The sequence below is a fragment of the Rhinatrema bivittatum genome, chromosome 9 (assembly GCF_901001135.1).
Source record: "Rhinatrema bivittatum chromosome 9, aRhiBiv1.1, whole genome shotgun sequence".
In the NCBI taxonomy this organism is placed as follows: Eukaryota; Metazoa; Chordata; class Amphibia; order Gymnophiona; family Rhinatrematidae; genus Rhinatrema; species Rhinatrema bivittatum.
In genome coordinates, this window is record NC_042623.1 from 113,651,431 (window position 1) to 113,670,745 (window position 19,315).

The 19,315-nt window shown below is 39.7% G+C and overlaps 1 protein-coding gene across 3 annotated transcripts in view; it reads right to left on the reverse strand.

Annotated features, from left to right (window-relative positions):
- Nucleotides 1-3,210: 3,210 nt before the first annotated feature.
- SLC38A4 (solute carrier family 38 member 4) overlaps nt 3,211-19,315 on the reverse strand; it is a 186,603-nt gene continuing 170,498 nt past the window's right edge. For all 3 annotated transcript variants that reach the window (XM_029616423.1, XM_029616424.1, XM_029616422.1), the window contains exons 14-16: nt 14,989-15,133; nt 9,757-9,854; nt 3,211-6,007 (exon numbers count right to left, since the gene is read on the reverse strand). In XM_029616423.1, the coding sequence (XP_029472283.1) occupies nt 5,906-6,007; nt 9,757-9,854; nt 14,989-15,133 (345 nt within the window). In that variant the 3' untranslated portion in view covers nt 3,211-5,905. The remainder of the gene's footprint in view (nt 6,008-9,756; nt 9,855-14,988; nt 15,134-19,315) is intronic.

The window sequence follows — 19,315 nt, forward strand, 5'->3', positions numbered from 1 at the left end:
GCTCTCCAGCTCACTATCAATCTGCTGCACTCTTTGGGATTTCTCATCAACTACCAAAAATCCCACCTGACTCCATCTCACCTCCTTACTTTCATTGGAGCAGATTTGGACACCACAATCGCAAAGGCCTTCCTGCCCAATGACTGCACAGTCACACTTTCCAACCTAGCTTTGTCTCTGCGCACAAAAGTAACAGCCTCAGCCCATCAATTCCTAACATTGCTGAGCCACATGGCTTCCACGGTCCACATCACTCCTATGGCTAGGCTGTCCATGAGAATAGCTCAATTGACTTTGAAATCTCAGTGGCTCCAAGCCATTCAACCTCTTTCATCCCAGATTCAAGTAACCCACCAGTTACGTTTATTGCTTCTCTGGTGGACGAACAAAGCCAACTTGCTAACAGGTCTACCCTTTCAGCAACCAGTTCCGTAAGTAACTTTAACCACAGACACATCCAACTTGGGTTGGGGAGCTCATGTGAACAATCTTCAAACTCAAGGTAGTTGGACACAACTCGAAGCAATGTTTCAGATCAATTTCCTAGAGCTTCCAGCTATACGTTATGCTCTATATGCGTTCCCTTTCACACAAGACTGTTCTCATACAAACAGCAACACAGTTGAACAAGCAGGGAGGCACAGACTCTTTTCTCTTCTGCCAAGAAGCTGCATAGATCTGGGCCTGGGCCCTAGCACACTCCATGTATCTCTGGGCCACTTATCTGGCAGGTATACAGAACATAGTAGCAGATCGCCTCAGCCGAAAGTTCCATCCCCATAAGTGGTCTCTGGATTCTGTGGTAATGACCAGACTCTTCCAACGCTGGGATCAACCAACAATAGACCTCTTTGCATCTGAACTGAATCACAAAGTGGACAGATGCACAGGCAACAAAACAAGGCAACAAAACAAGTTAGACATGGACGCCTTTGCTCGCCCCTGGAACACAGGCCTCCTATACGCGTATCCCCTGATACCGCTAATAGCCAAAACTCTCGTGAAGCTACAACAGGACAAAGGGTCAATGATACTCATAGCCCCGTACTGGCCTTGACAAGTGTGGTTTTCCATGCTTCTCGACCTCTTGATCAGAGAACCCATTCGCCTAGGCACAGTGCCCACTCTCATAACTCAGAACCAAGGCATGTTATGCCATCCAAACCTTCAGACCCTATCCCTTACAGCCTGGATGTTGAAAGCTTGATCCTCCAACCACTCAACCTTTCAACTGATGTCTCTCAAGAGCTTGTAGCCTCACGAAAGCCTTCCTTACGAAAATCCTATCATTCTAAGTGGAATAGATTTACCATATGGTGCATGCAAAAAGGTATTGACCCCTTTTTCTGCCCCATGCCATCTCTATTAGACTATCTCTGGCACCTTTCAGACTCTGGTCTCCAGACTTCTTCGGTGAGGGTACACCTGAGTGCCATCTCAGTGTACCACAAAGGAGTTGGGGATGCCCCGGTAACAACGCAACCCCTTGTGAGTAGGTTTATGAGGGGCCTACTACAACTTAAGCCCCCTTTATGGCCACTAGTCACTGAATGGGACCTAAACGTAGTACTTACATGACTCATGCGCTCCCCGTTTGAGCCTTTGCACTCCTGCGATGTTAAATTTCTTACATGGAAAGTTCTCTTCCTAGTAGCCATTACATCTGCTCGAAGGGTTAGTGAGTTACAAGCACTTGTCACATACTCACCCTATACCAGGTTCCTACATGACCGAGTGGTCCTAGGTACTCACCCTAATTTCCTTCCCAAGGTGGTTACTGACTTCCACTTGAATCAGTCTATAGTCTTGCCCACCTTTTTCCCAAGGCCTCACTCTCACCAGGGCGAGAGAGTTTTACACACCTTGGATTGTAAACGTGCCCTTGCATTTTACCTAGACCGCACTGCAGTCCATAGGAAATCCACCCAACTCTTTGTTTCTTTTGACAAAAACAGACTAGAAGTTGCAGTGGGCAAACAAACTCTCTCCAACTGGCTAGCAGACTGTATCGAATTATGCTATTAAAAAGCAGGCCTTCCTTTCTCGGGACGAGTAAAGGCACACTCAGTAAGAGCCATGGCAACCTCAGTAGCACACTATCGTTCATTACTACATTTTTGGTGGTTTTTGCTGTTGAACCAATAAAAATTGTATTTTAGAAATGTTTATTCATATAGGCCCACACGTCATGTGCTGAGACCCTGTTAGCCTCCTTAACTATAAGGCTATACGGGGTGTACAATAATTTTATACAGTACATATAAAAGTGATCTGCAGTTTGGACTCATGCTTGGTGGGATCAATTTTGCATAATTCAACGTGTGAAGATTTTTAACCAATCCTCAAAGCAAATAACATAGCCATACAAGGATTCTCAGCCAATCAGGAATGATTTCATCTGAGGAGGATGCATGTGTTCAAGCCCCAGCGGGAGGGGACAAAAAGAGCCTCAGAATGGACAGTCACATTTGCAGCATGTTGGAGTTTTATGATCCAGATCAATTACATTTTTCTTTGCTGGGCAGGGCTAGGTCCAATGCTGTGTCTGTAACATAGAGGTTAATTATTGTTTAACTATGATTTAGCCTTATAGCACTTATATGATTTTTTGCTTTATGTTTCTTTTAGGATCCTTTATTTTGAGGTCTAATTAACATGGGTTGGGAGATGTTAATTTTTGGATTGGGTTGTTTGGTTCCTTGTTTCTTTTTCTGTCTCCTATGATACCATGGCATTTCCTTTGTTTTGTTTTATATATACTTAGAAATTTACAAATAAAAAGTGAAAAAAAGAAAAGAAATGTGTTGTTAGTCCAACAAAAGGTATCACCTACAACCTTTTTGTTGACTTTTGTTAGAATATTTTATACAGCTACAGGATTAATTTTTTACAAGATTTTTGCAAAATCTACAACCCTTTCTGAAAGAATATTGATGGTTTAGATTTCTTTCTGTATCACTAACTCTGATTCTATTATCCTAAATCTCGGTTAGTTCCTTTCTGCCAATAGAAATAAGAAATTCATTGACTGAGCCATGGAAATATTCGATTTGAGCTTCCTAAACTCCATTTGATTTTCTAGGTGCTAGCTGGGGTTACTGCAAATAACTTGAAAACTCAATAAACTTAAATGTAGAAGAGTTTACCAAATTTGCTTTCTAGATGAGACTAGCCCAGGTCTGATTTCCATGCATTCATAAAGAAACGAAGGACATTTTAAAAAGTTCATTTATTATGCATCATAATATGTTTTATAATAAAAAAATATTCTATTACAAACGGAATCAGATGAATCCACCTCAGCTGTCCAACAAGAGTTACTAAAAACATTGAAGATTTCATATCTACTTATTCCACAAACAGATAGGAAACATTTGTAATTTTACAGCATATTTAGAGACTGCTTTGGCACACAACTATTTCAAGTTATTCAGTTCATTACAATGTAACTCGAAATATTTCAAGGCACTGATAGAGGCAGAAAGTTTTACTGCTTTACACAGTTTCCTGTGCCATGTCTTGATCCCTTGATAAATGTATTCTTTATGAACTCTGTAGTTTAGATCGAGATTCTTTTTTACATTTTAGAATGAAGACTCTTTTTCAAGAATCTTAAACGTCATCCCTGTAAATAAATGATTAACTGGTTAAGGCATGTTTATTAATGCAGTCAACTGCATTTTCCACTAGTGGACTTACATGATGCCAACTAAATATCTATGGCAGCTGTTTTCAGTTGTTAACATCTCCAAGGAAATGGATTAAAAGATACTATGTTTTATAGTACATATGTAGTCCTAAAATCAGATGCAAGCAGAGGAGGATATAGTTTGGACTGGACAAAAACCTTCCGAGTTGTCTTCAAGTGGCAACTGAGCAGACTCTGGAAAACGTAAGACATATTTTTACTGGGTTAAGGTGCGGCAAACTGCAACCCAGTTTGGTTTCATTAAAATGCAAAGCAGAGCTCTGCCTTAAAACTATTTAAATATAATCAAAGCAATGAAGTAAACATTGTCCTCCAACCACTGCTACCTTAACCAGTGTAACACACATGTTCTGCTCTTCTGCAGTCCTGTTAAGCATTCCAAGCACAAGTATTCACACTTTACCTTTATAGTGAACTAACAGAGCACTACAGTATATAAGTTAATTTGATAAATATATCAAAAAGTGCTAATGCATAGAGAGGGTAATTTCCAAAGGAATTTCTGCAGGTAAAACGATGGCTTACATGCAGACATGGTTTGTTACAAAATTGTCTGCTCGAGCTGTGGGTAAATGTTCGCATGCATGTCACATTCAGGCATATGTTTTCCAGACTGAGTGGAAGCATTCCCAGGACAGAGTTGGGGAAGGGTTTGCACCTGCACATATTTTTGCATTTTCATAAGTATGCATGAAAAATGTCCTTAAAAAAAAACGTCTGTGCACAGTTTAGCAGGAGTAATTGTGTGTGGGTAGTTTTGGTGGGATAATTTTCGAGAAGGAAAGTATGGATGCGGGGATACTCTCCCTTCGAAAATTGGTGTGACTTATGCACGTATTTGTTATCTAATTTATGTGCGCTGTTACCAAATTACCTCCCAGAAACTAAACTGACGTTACAACCTGCTAATTCTTTTAAAGTGTTTATGATTTCGTTTACAAAAACAGTTTTCTGCAGCATAATACTGTTCTGACATTCCACATAATAATGCTTTATAATGGATTTTAGTCTTCACACAGGTTATGATACTATTGTAGAATAGTAAACTTCTGAGTGACTTCTTACAACAGCTTCAGTTTTACAATATGTGATTTAAAATAATTGTAACAAACAGAAGTGAACTTTTATCTGCGCACTAACCATACTGGTTCTATTTTCTGACACAGACATGAAAAAAAACATTTTCAAAATACCATCCTACATGTATACGTGAAAATAATATGCCTAAAGCTATTAACACAAATAGAAGGTATATATGGAGCGAGAAATCAAAAAGAAAGTATCATACATAAGAATTCAGAAAAAACCCAGAAAAGAACTGTATACATATCTATCTATTTATTTATCTATCTATCTGTCTCAAACCAGTTTCCCGCACTGAATGCTTATTATCTACAACGTATCAAACAATACATGTCTCTCCTTACAGTTCTGAGTTAGACTGGAAGACATTTGATAAATGGGATGGAGATTGTTCAGTGACATAAGTTCACAGGTATTCACAGTAAAAACAAACAAAGCTATGCACCCAGTACTTGCACGCTGAAACAAAAGACAAGGCCAATTTAATTGTAGTTTAACCATCATTCTAACTCTCTACAGCTGATGGATGTGTTCTGGCAAGAATCTTTCTGTTTATGAATAGAAGCTGAAAAAGTGGTCACCCTCTAATGCTACTGACAGTCAGTAGCAAGGTTTTGAGTACAGAGAACCTATCTCAGAATGGTGCAGCGCACACGCCATTCCCATGTGTGCAAGATAAATAAAAATTAAAGCAAAAGCACGTGCATGTTTTGGCCACTGAATGTTCCCCCCTCCCCCTCAGTATTCTAGAACTTACTATTGTGAACACAACGAAAAAAGGTTACTTTTGGATGATTATACACATCAGTTTTCCTCCTGCTTCTGGCAGTATTAAAGTACCTCTGCACAGTACACATACTACTTTCACATGATAACCTGGAAATACACATATTCGTCTCAGATACTGATACTGTGAATAAACAGCCCATACTAAAAAGGGTACTTTAGTATTCCACATATTTCTCGTGGTGCCATGTACTAGTAACAGTCTTTGGACTCCTCAAGCATCAGTTAGGAATAGTATTCCCCTTCCGGTGTCCCCAAAGTCTCTTGGGAAGTGAAAGTCCATTGTTTTAATGAGAATTAAAAGGCATGCTTTCAAAGCTCCAAGTGTTAATGGTGTCTGGAAGATGATGAGTTGTGAATCCAGTCCGTTGTGATAAGGCACATGCTTCCAACCATAAAGATTATGCCCATAATAAGGAAAACAAGGGCCTGCAATTTAAAAGCAAAAAGGAAACAATTAACAATTTGAAAAGTACAGAATCAGAATTATACCAAAAGGAAACTTCTCGTAGTCCTTAAAACAGTGTTCTATTGATCTTGCAGTTACCCTACATGCCTAAGTAACCAACAAACTAGAATAATCAGCATCAAACATTTTCAATTTGTTGTAATTATACTGTTCATGTCTAACAATGCCAGCATTCTTGCACTGTCAAACAAATTTGAGCTAGCTAACCTATATATTCACTGCTTGGAGTGAAAAGAAGAGTGCTAGCTTCCAGCACTCTACGGACCAGTGAATGCACAGAGCCAGTACCTGATGATCAAAGCTGCTGACTAAAGTCAGGCTAGAAGGCACATCTGGAGAATCCCCATTTCTAAGTATTCTCTAAGATTTGTTCTGCATACAAAATGCTTGGATTGGGAGTTCACAAATCCTCCCCATCCCAAGATGTAAAGTGTTCTTGATAGACTGAAGTATGCTGAAAGCTTTGGGATTTCCAGTTGTCTGTCACATCTGCTCATGATTTGCTTTATGTCAGAGGTGGAAATGAAAGGCAACCGTAGCAAGGTAAGGATGTGCAATTTCCTTCCGGTTACTTTTAGTACCTGATATTTCAAAATAGTGCACAGTCAAAAAAACAAATTGGCATGCACCAGATTTCAAAATAGGATGTTACGTTTTAGCACCCCATTTCATTTTAGCATGCATTATTTTGTTTTTAGCGCATGCTACTTAATTTATAGTGCACAATATTTCAAAATAGCATGCACTAAAATGAAACAAAAAAAAAAGAAAAAGAAAAAAATGAAAATGTTCACCTTGCACATACCTAATGGATTGCACTTTTACCTCCTTCCATATGTACAACTTATACACAGGCAACTATAAAATTAATACAGCTTTATGAAGATAACTATTTATCAAAATGATTCCAGTTTTGTTGATCCTAAGGGGATCAAAACGCTGAAATTTCCATATATAATAAAGTTTAGTTTGATTTCATTGATATCTTGGTGGAATGTGTAACCTTTTGGGGATTTTTGACATTTATATTTGACAGATTTCTATTGACACTTTTATTTAATAATATTTAAGAAACAAGAATAAACGGCATTGCCACTTCTAACAGAGGAAAGAAAGCTACACATTTGGCTTTCAATTTTGCATTCTGCTGTCAATGCGGCGTTTGACCTGAAGTGTGACAAATGGGTCTGGTTTTCAGGATATCCGCAAAGAATATGTCTGAGGTGTATTTACATGCACTTCCTTGATAGTATGCAAATATTATCTTATGCATATTCAATGCGGATATCCTGAAAACCAGACCTATTTGTGATACTCCAGATTGGGAGTTGCCTATCCCTGACTTAGACAATTTGCATTAGCTTAAACAAAGGTTATATATTTATTTTAAAGGGATTCTATTTCTTTCACAAGGAAAGAGATTCCAAGCTTTTAGTTTTTAAAGGGTGAGATTTATTTAAAATTTTCCCCAGGGATACAAAAATTAAGTGAATGCCTTAGAAATTCAGATCATTTTTTAAAAGAATTTTAAACGTTCTCATTTTCCCACTTAAAGTTTTATTTGTATTCCACCAAAAGAAACAGTACTTTGTGGCCAAACTTCATAAGATTTCTGCCTTGCAGAAATTTGGAAATGGACCTCTTCCAACAAACCAACGGGCCGATACAGTAAAAACCGCGGGAGAGCCGGCGCTCCGAGGCGAGCACCCGCTCTCCCGACACGCGCCCAGGCCACTCTCCTGGGCGCGCGATCGAGTATTTAAATGGGGCCCGTGGTAATAAGGAGGTGCTAGGGACACTAGCACATCCCTAGCGCCTCCTTATTGACAGAAGCGGCGGCTGTCAGTGGGTTTGACAGCTGACTCTCAATATTACTGGCGTCTGTTCTCGAACCCGCTGACAGCCAAGGGTTCGGAAAACAGACACCAGCAAAATTGAGCATCCATCTACCAACCCGTGGGCAGATTTGAAATTTTTTTTTTATTTTTGGGGCCTCTGACTTATTATCGCTATGTTATTAAGTCAGAGGGTGTACAGAAAAGTAGTTACAAGACAACTTACAAGACAAAGGTTAGGTGAGGGGTTTAGGTAGGGCTGGGGGGGCAGGTTAGGTAGGGGAAGGGAGGGGAAGGTGGGGGGGCAGAAGGAAAGTTCCCTCCGAGGCCGCTCCGATTTCAGAGCGGCCTCGGAGGGAACAGGGAAAGCCATTGGGCTCCCCTAGGACTCGGCGTGCACAAGTGTGCACCCCCTTGCGCGCACCAACCCTGGATTTTATAACATGCGAGCGGCTGCGCGCGCATGTTATAAAATTGGGCGAAGATTTGTGCGCACCAGATTGCGCGCACAAATCTACGCCCGCGCGTAAGTTTTAAAATCTGGCCCTGAGTTTTTTGCCAAGCCAACTCTCCTTAATCCTAGCGTACTGCATATTTTCCCGCTTACCACATGATTGTTTTATTGGCTCCAAGCTGCACCATTCACTGTTCTGTACTCTAAATACCAGTCCTGTATAAACTGTACCACACCACTCTGTACCAAATACTGTGCTATCTCATACAGAATCATAATTGTACTTTTATGTAACTAACATATTGTATTAAATGTAACCATTATCATACTTATGTAAACTTCCCGATAACCCTGAACCTTGCTTGAGTACTGTAGTAGTAGAGCTAGTATTTTATTTATTTGATTTATATTCTACCTTTCAGGCCCTTCAAAGCAGATCACATTCAGTACTATATGTATTTCCCTGTCGCTAGAGGACATTCAATGTGTGTTTGAGCCTGGGGTGATGGAGGGTGAAGTTACTTGCCAAAGCTCAAAAGGAGGTCGATGCATTACAGTGTGCTCAGCCGAGCGCACTGTATAACCTGCAGTCGGATGCAGGATAAATAGGCGCTAATCCACCCCCTAATTCAATAGGGAGATTAGCGCTTATTTAACTCAGCGGCCGTTTTCATTACTGGCAGACAGGCAGCCGCGACCCCCTAATTTCCATATTGCATGGCACCGCCTCCCCCCCCCCCCTTGCGGGCGCCACGCGTGTGTTAAAAAAGCGAGCGCTGAAAAGTCAGCGCCCACTTTCAGTGCACATAATTGCATCTGCCCCAAGGATTTGAACACTGGCTTCCCTGGTTTGCAGCCTGCTGCTCCAGCTACTATGCTACTCCTCCATTTATAATAAATACGTCACTAAGAACACATGAAGAATTAATTTTTAAGATCCCATTTTGTAGCTTAAAGGAAAAGGAAGCTGCTCTCAAAGGGAAAACTGCAATTGACATTCACAGCTCCAGCACTCACTGTGGATTGTGTTCTGTAGAAGGGCTGACATTTGCACTACCTAAATGGAAACTTTTCTGAATGCCAGAGACAATTAAGAAGAAATGCTCCCTTCAGGTGGTATTAAGGTCAGAAATGTAATCAGGACTTCATGATCAACAATGTTGAATCATAATTTTAAAAAAGATGAAAGATGAATTAAATAAAGTTTTCTTATAGATGTTTTTTATTAGGCCCAAGACAAAAAAAAAAATGACATTCTATAATAATGGTGACCATAATGGGCCTGAGGCTGGCATTGTTCATTACTGGTGCATTGGTATTATTTCCAAACAAGGCAGCATCAACCAAAATAAGCCAACAATGGTGATGTGAGAAAGTTTTCAGCTTAGCTCATTGAAAACATTACCACCTTCTTTCTTACCCCAATCTTTTGTGGTGACTTGAAAGGTTCTTTCTTCACTATTCGCAAATAAAAGGCAGCCGGAAGAATGAAGATCAACATTGTGGCAGCAGATGACCCTAGAACAGAAGCCAAGGCTGGACTTCAGCAATCATTTGTATTTTCAGGAATCACTGGGTATAAATACACTAATTGGAGCTAAAATACAGTTTATAGGTAACATCCCTATTTTCTCCTTGCTACAGAGAACTATCAGGCCGATACAGTAAAAATCGCGGGCGAGTGGGCGAATGCCCGCTCTCCCGGCGAGTGCAGAGGCCACTCTCCTGTGTGCACGATTCAGAAAAAAAAATTATTCAAATTAGGGCCCGCGGTAAAAAGAGGCGCTAGGGACACTAGCGCGTCCCTAGCTCCTCTTTTTTGACAGAAGCAGCGCTGTCAGCGGGTTTGACCGCCGACGCTCAATTTTGCCGGCATCGGTTCTCGAGCCCGCTGACAGCCACGGGTTTGGAAACCAGACGCCGGCAAAATTGAGCATCCGGTTTTCAACCCACGAGCTGATTTAAAAATTTTTTAAAATTATTTTTAACTTTTGGGACCTCCGACTTAATATCGCCATGATATTAAGTCAGAGGGTGCACAGAAAAGCAGTTTTTACTGCTTTTCTGTGCACTTTCCCGGTGCCGGCAGAAATTAACGCCTACCTTTGGGTAGGCGCTAATTTCTGAAAGTAAAATGTGCGGCTTTGCTGCACATTTTGCTTTCTGTATCACGTGGGAATGACTAATAGGGGCATTAACATGCATTTGCATGTTGCGGGCGCTATTAATTTTGGGAGGGTTGGACACGCGTTTTCGATGCACTATTACCCCTTACCGAATAAGGGGTAAAGCTAGCGCGTCGAAAACGCGTGTCCAAATGCCGGTTATCGGCATTTGGACACTGTATCGACCTGTATGGGAGCAATTTAGAAATTGTTCCAGGAGGTTGCAGATCTGTGGTTACAAGAAAGTACTGGAAGACCTATAAGTTAATTTTCAAAGCAAAATTCCTTTTACAATTTCTCTTTAAAAATTCAAGGCTAGCAGGAACTGCCTGTGGACTTTGCACCTACAATATAGCACGTGCTGGAAATCCTTGCACATGGTTTCTCTTCCCTGCTCCTGGCCCTCTCTTTATTCACATTAGCGAAAAGCACATGTGTTGAGGGGAGGAACTTTTTTAGCTTAGGAAATTTACCTGGGCAACTACATAGTTACCAGGGCAAATTCCTTTGAAAATTGTCTTCCCAATGTCTAAAGAGTTATGGAGGATACTGAATTGGCATCCACACCGAGGGGGGGGGGGGGGGGGGGGCAATGAATGCACAACTCCCGACAATTGTGCAATTCCATCTTCAGCCAGTAGATGGAGGGCAGTTCAGAGGTACCTTCAGAAGTGCACATTCAATGAAATTGAAGGCACTCCAGAGGCAGAAGAGAGAGATGACACAAAGGGTTATTTTTTATTCATGCTAGATGAGATGACTGCTCATAATAGGGATAATTTTTAGACTGGCCACATACCAGTTTTCAATGTGAAAGTAAATACATACTTTCACTTTGAAAATTATCCTAGGAAAACTACCTGCACATATTTACCCCTACTAAGCTGTACTCTACTGTATGGCCTGTGCACTCATTTTTAAAAATAGGCTTTCTAGTTTACTTTTTGAAAACTAGGCCCAGAATGTCTTTTAAAATTGAGCCAGACTGAAATTATTACAATATTATTGTGCCATTATGATTTCTTATAGAAACTTGTAGAGTTCAGTGTAGAGTTCAGTGTACACTAGTAGACCAAGTGCCTTTAAGAAGAGCTTTGCATATAAGTATTCTGGAAATGTACTAGTTGGTAATATTGATACTGATTCTTTTTTAAATCAAATCAGTATTTGTGACCTCTATTGTGCATAGTCCTGGGTCCAGTGATATATTACAGGGGCTCTTGGAAAATGCTCCTGTACAACCTCATTTTTCTGTGTTTGTAAAATATTAACTTTGTTCTTCCCACATTATATCTGAGAATTGGTTTTGGGTTTTCTAAACTCAAAGTACAACAGTTGGGGTGTGTGTTTAAGTATTAATATCAGATGATTGGAACACCAAAAGCAACAGCTTGTAGATGACTTCAGATTAATAAATTAAATTTCAGTTTAAAAAATGAGAAATTACTTACTATCATGTCACCAGGACATTTCAACCTGCCTGTACATAAGATGTGCTGTGCTGGATCAGACCAAAGGTCCACCTAGCCCAGCATCCTGACTTTGACACTGGCCATTTCGGATAACTAGAAGTACTCAGCAGACTCCAAAGAGTAGATCCCATTTTTTATTGCTCACTTTTAGGAATAAGTGGTGGCATTCCTCAAGTCCACTTGGATCATATAATTTATGGACCTTTCCTCCAAGAACTTGTTCAAATCCCTATTAAATTCAGCTATTCTAGATGCATTGGTCACATCCTCCGGCAACAAATTCCACAGCTTAATTGAGCTTTGAGTGAAAAAATCCTTCCTCCCATTTGTTTTCAATCTGCTAGCTATAAGTTTCAAGGAGTGTCTCCTAGTCTTAGTACTGTTTAGCTCCATTGCTGCCTTTCTTTTCCAACCTAATATATTTCTTATGCGTTTGTACTGTATAGATCTTATTGGGGTTAATTTTCAAAGCCTCTTACACACATAAAATCTGGTTTGATGTGCATAAGTGATTCTTAGAAAACAGCTCCTCTAAGCCTGTGTGTAAAAGTACAAGGATAACCCAATTACACAATGGGCATTCCAGGAGCTGGAGTTGGGGTGGGGAGAGGACTTACAAGTAGAATTCTGGATTTTCTGCACAGACGTTTACATGCTGAAGTTACGAACTACTAGAAACAGATGTAACGTCCTTATTGTGACTTGTGTGCATACTCTGGGCTTTCTCCAGCATTTACAAAGTGATTATTTGTACATAAAATCGCTTTGAGAATTACCAGTAAAGACTGTACATAACAGGCATGCTCATATAACGCTCAAATGCCGCACACTGGTGTGGTTTCAGGATATCCATGCTGTGCATGGGGTTCTAAAATTACCCTCCCTCAGGTTACAGCTCTGTTTTTAAAAAATCGTGTTCTTTGAGTTTATTCTTCTGTTTCTGAGGTATTCATGCATTATTGCATCAAGGTTCATTGTGCCCTGATATACTTAGAGTTATCTAAGTCGTCTTAAAAATTGTTAGTACTGCTGCTTTAAGTCTATTACTAGTTGTTCTATTGGCCCTGTTTTCTAATAATAAACGCTGATTTAGATGGCAAGGTTTTCTTTTCGTTTCATGGTATTCAGCAGGGTTGGGCAACTCTGGTTCTCAAGTGCTGCACGCCGGTAGGGTTCTCAGGATAATCCACACTGAGTATGCGTAAGATGCGTCTGCATGCAGTGGAGGCAGTGCATGCAAGTGCACATCATACTTTTGAGGCAAGAATATCCTGAGAACCAGACCAGCGTGCGACACTCAAGCACCAGCATTACCTATCCTTGGTATGAAATCTAGATAGCAGCATTGAATATGCCAGCAGATACGGATCTCAAGACCCATCTAATCTGGTCACTTTCCTGACCTCCAACAGTATAACAACCTGCTTGATCTTTGTTTTACCCTTGCTTTACTACTGCTGATGATCCACTGTGCTTGTCTCCTTTCTTTAACTCCAGTACTATTTCTGTCCCCATCGTGACGCTATTTAATGCATCTAGCACCCTTTCTGTTAAAAACAAATACCTCCTTATGTTGCTCCTGGGTCTGAGTCTACTCTCTGCCAGCTTCATATCATGATCCACTGGTATGGGACAAAGGTCGGCAAACCCCGGCACTGGTGCCAGACTATGCAAACATTTGGCTGGGTACCTTGCCCCCTGCTGCTCAGCTCCAGAAAGCTCTGTCTTACAGAGAGAGGTACAGAGGCGCCATCCTGGTCCTGGCCCTGCATGATCTGCTAATGCTGCCCCTCCACAAGGCTGCTGCTACTTTCAGCAAGTGGGATAGTAAAAGGGTGGGAGGTGTGTTCTAGGGTCAACCCAGAACGAAGGTGCATTTCCACAGCCTGTACATCTGCCTCCAGAAAAAGGCAACTTATAGTTTCAGACAGAGCAGGAAGGTGGGTAGGTAAGCAGTAAAAAAAACTGCTAGGATTATATTATTTAATATTTGTCTGTATAATGTATATTTTTTCTTTTAATTCATTCAATATATACTACAAAGCAATTAAAATACTTATTTTTTATACAGCTGCTAACAAAATCCTGGACAATGAATGTTAAAATTATAGGAAAAATGTTATTTTTACTTAACTAAAAAGACCTTATGTCTTCAAAACATTTTTTGAAAAACATTTCAGTAAAATATGATTAATAATGTATTTGATTTTTCTTTCATTTACTTCTTATTGCCCATCATACTTCCACAAAAACAAAAATCAGATATAAAAATCTTGTGGTTTAATTTCATGTAAAGTCACAATCCTGTATTTCCACTGTCACACAGAGTCATATTTCAAGTTGCGTTAGGGACTTGTGTGCAATAAGGTCCTAACACGAACAATAAATATCAGAGAGAGAGAGGGAGAGAGAGTGGGATGGGTTTGGGGGAGTGCTTTTAAATACTCAGTCAGAGGAATTAACCTCAAATTAGATATGGTGATGAATTTCTATCATTTGAATCAATGAAAGGTACCAGCAAGAGGAGGTGATTTGTACAATGCAGTAGAGACTGCTTTGTAGTAATCAGGTCTTCTTGTTGGTACCTTTCATTGATTCAAATGATAGAAATTCATCAGCCATATCTAATTTGCAGTTAATTCCTCTGACTGTGTATGTAAAAGCACTCCCCCAAACCCACCCAAAGTTAAAAGTGGTTCTCTCTCTCTCTCTTTCTCAGATAAAAACAAATAATATGTTGCGATATTTATCTATGCAGTAACTACAATTTGCCTATCCATGCCCATTTTTTTTTATCATGGATGCTATTTCTGCTATATTTATAGTATTTTGATGAATCTAGGCTATAGTTTACTGTGGAAAGGTTTGTGTAGCTGTAAAAGGGATTACGCGGTGCTATAAAAGTCTTATGCTATATAATTCATGGGTTTTCAGTATAAGCGGCTGTGAGCCATTTTATTTATATCTGGAGAACAAAAATAACAGTCTGAAAGGCTTCATGCCCTCTATACTTACCTATAAATCCAAAGATGTCTTTAATTGTAGGCACAAATATCACAAGCAGATTATTAAAAGCAAGAAGTACTAATGCGATTAGAAAATGCCTTATCCAGCTGAAAGGTCTTCCAGGTAATAGCAAAGTGGTAATTGATGAACGAATCTGTGTAAAAACAGAAGAAGACATCAAAGAATGAATGTTTTATCTGTAAGTCACTTCATTTCCACATTAAGAGTAATGATGTTATGTTTGGCTGTAACTCAATTTGAGTACATTGTATGCGAAGCGTGCCATAAAATAAGTAAATAAATTCACAATCAATTTTCCTTGGTTCCTTGACTTATTTGCATTGGTACTACGCCTTAGGGACCTGCCTTTGTTTTCACGGATGAAGCCCCCAAATCTAATAATGAATAACAATAATGGTCCAGATCCATCTTGCAGAGGCGCACACAATCATAGGCAATCATACAATAAGAATATTTTATACACGAGATACAAGCTTGGTGCAAGTCTGCATATAATATCTCAAAGAAATAACGTAGGAGAGAGAAAGCAAGAGAAAGGGTATGTGTGTGAGCAATGGTCTGGAGAAATCCGTGTTCTTGCAGCTCCTTGAACCTTCAGTGTTACATAGTTAAGTTTTAAGTCTCTCATCTGCACTTATCTCCTTCTCGTGGCCTTCGGCCTGTCACTTTGAAATGAGAATATTTTGGGCCCCACGCCTAAGTGCGACTTCCAGAATGGACGGGGAAAACCTGTTTCTTTGAAGTTTCCTAAGTCTCCGTAGATGATTGGCATCAGTGGTCTGATGATTCAGGGGTCAGTGTTAGTACAAGATTTTCTAGAAAATTATTGGGCCTGATCATGTCAGGCAGACTTGCTGAATTATATGGTGCACATTACCAAAATGAAAAAAGGCAAGAGAAAACTGAGTTTTGTTAGAAAGTTAGAGGTAATATTGGTAGGGGCCACTCAATTATAGTGAGTGGAGTGGAGGAGTAGCCTAATGGTCAGAGCAGTGGAAACCAGGGGTCAAATCCCACTGCCACTCCTGGTTACCTTGGTCAATTCACTTTACCCTCCTTTACCTCAGGTATAAATTAGGGCCTGGTTTATTAAGGCTGTTCTCCCATTCTATGGGAAAATTGCTTAATAATGAAGTCCTTAGATTATGAGCCCTCTGGGGACAGGGAAATACTGGCAGTACCTAAATGTAATTTGCTTTGAAATGCCAAAAGGTGGAATATAAATAAAAAATTAACAATTATGACAATCACTGGAAGGATGATATTAAACTTAAAAAATGTAGAGACTACGATAAAATGAGGGAATTAGAAAGAGCAGTTGCAAAGGTTAAACGTTTGTATGCGGCATAGAAGATCAGCCGAAATGCATTAAAAAAAAAAAGAAGAACGAACAATTGCGAGCATGGTTAAATGGTGAGATAAAAGAGGCTATTAAAGCCAAAAGGACATCTTTCAAAAAAATGGAAGCTGGGATCCAAATGAAGAAAATATGAAAGAGGATAAGCACTGGCAAGTTAAATGTAAAATATTAATAAGGCAATCCTAAAGAGTATTTGAAAAGAATCTTTCCAGAAAGGTAAAAATGCAAAATTTTTTTTTCCACGTATGATCAAAGCAAGAAGCCTGAGAGGGAGTTAATTGGACCACTAGAGGACCGAAGGGTAAAAGGAGCACTCAGGAGGGACAGGGACAAGGCCATAGCAGAAAAGCTAAATTAATTCTTTGCTTTGGCCTTTACTGAGCAGGGTGTTGGGGAGATACCATTGCCGGAAAAGGTCTTTGAGAGTGATGATTCAGAACTAAATCAAATCACAATGAACCGGATAAGATGTAAAAGAGCAACAAATCCCCAGGACTGAACAGATACATCCCAGAGTTCTGAAAGAACTCAAAATGAAATTGCAGACAGTACCAGTAATTTCTAACTTCTCATGCAAATCAGCCAGAGTACCTGATGACTGGCGGGTAGCCAACAGAATGCCCAGGCCTCCAGGGAAGCTACAGACCCTTTAGCAAAGGGAAATCTTGCCTTAGAAATTTTTTTTTTAAAGGGGATTTTGAAGGGGTTAGCAAACATGTTGATAAGGCTAAGTCGGTTGATATAGTGTGGATTTTCAGAAGGCATTTGACAAAGTCCTTCATGATAAATTCATCAGGAAAATAAAAATCATGGGATAAGAGGCAATGAACTGTTGTCTGGTAACTGGCTAAAGGATAAGAGAGAGTAGGACTGAATGGTCATTTCTCTCAGTGGAGAAAGGTAACTGGTGGAGTGCCCCTGGGATTTGTACTGGGACTGTTGCTTTTCCCTCTATTTATAAATGATCTGGAAAAGGGAGTGAAGTGAGAGGTGACTAAATCCACAGATAACACAAAATTATTCAAAGTTGTTAGATCACGAGCCGATTGTGAAAAATTGCAAGAGGACTTTCCAAGACTAGGGGATTAAGCAGCTAAATGGCAGATGAAATTTAATGTGGACAAGTGCAAACTGATGCATATAGGGAAGAATAATCCAAACTATAGGTACATGATGCTAGGTTCCATATTAGGTGGTACTACCCAGGAAAAGGAACTTGGAGTCATAGTGGACAATACTTTGAATTCCCTGGTCCAGTGCATGGTAGCAGTCAAAAAAGCAAACAGAATGTTAGGTATTAGTAGGAAAGGAATGGAAAACAGAGGTATCATAATGCCTCTGTACTGATCCATGGTGTGACTTCACTTTGAGTATTGTGTGCAGTTCTGGTTATCCCATTTTAAAAAAGATATAGCAGAACTAGAAAAGGTACAGAGAAGGGTGACCAAAATGATAAATAGGATGGAATGACTATTTATCCTAAAGGAAGGCTAAATAGGTAAGGACTCTTCAATTTGGAGAAGAGAGGGCTGAGAAGAGATATGACAGAGGTCTAAAAAATCTTGAGTGCGGTGGAACGGATAAACAGGAAACAATTATTAACCCTTCAAATAGATCTAGGACTATGGGACACTCCATGAAACTCATAGATAGCACATTTAAAACAAATTAGAGAAAGTGTTTTTTCAATCAGCGCATAATTAAACTGTGAAATTTATCGCCAAAAGTGGTAATGAAAACAGTTTGCGTAGCTGGATTTAGAAAAGAGTTAGACAAATTCCTGGAGAAAAAGTCTATAAACCATTAATAGCTATGTAAATTTGAGAAAACTACTGCTTATCTTTAGTTATGAGCAAGAAGGATTGGATCTACTGTTTGGGATCCTGCTTCATGCTTGTGACCTGGATTGGCCACTGTCAAAGCAGGGATGTTGGACTTGAATGACTTTTGGTCTGATCCAGTATGGCATTTGTTACATTTCTTATGAGGTCACTTAGCTGCTGCTGATAGATTCATTTTGTTGATGTAGTAGAAGGGTCTGCTTTAGGTTTTTCTTAATGAGCAATACATGTTCAATGAGTTACAGATGTGCAGACATTCTCACAAAAGTGTAAGGCCATAAAACTAGTGTTTGCTGCTTGTAAATTATTTGCAAATTGATAACTTTTGCTTTCTCACTTTGTATATTAGCATTAGCCCATTATTTTGCAATGTTTTCTGCTGAAGCTTATCAGCAGTTTCTTGAGAGTTTGCCACTTTTTTACTTCATTGAAAAAATAATTTTGCATGGGGTCCTGTGGAGGAAATTTTTGTAAAAAGGAAATATAAGTGATTCATCATAAAAATATTCATGCAGAGTGAGACGTACGAACAATGTTCTCTCAACCTAGCTTGATGGACTCTTTACCTGGGTAACATCAAGCTAGGTTGAGAGAACATGGTACAAATCTTATTTTTGTGTGAGTTTCCTCACTCCGAAGGACATCAAATCTTTACAAGAGTGTACTGTTCTGTTCGTACATTTCACTCTGCATGTAAAAGTGGCCCCTAACCCCTACACTACTACCTAAACCTCACCTCGAGTTACTAGGTGGGCCTCCTATAGCAGCATAGCTAACTACTAGAAGGGCCTTATAGATAGGTATTCGTTCTCTCTCTCACTCATGTCTTTTGCATGCAAAAACGCCATAACATGAGTTGATAAATGACCTGGTAAAATAGCTAATAAAAGGTTAAAAAACAAACATCATCCATAAAATGATCAGGAACACTTTACATCTCTTGAAGGGAGGTGACAAATAGTCATAAATCACATGCCTCCTTAAAGTTGTGCTTTGAGAAGCTTTCTAAATGTTTTAATGTTACTTTCCTTGAGGATTATTACCACTTAAGCCCATAACTTGATGTGTGGTCTTTGGGGGTCCTGTGAGGGAACATTAGCCCAGGGATTACACT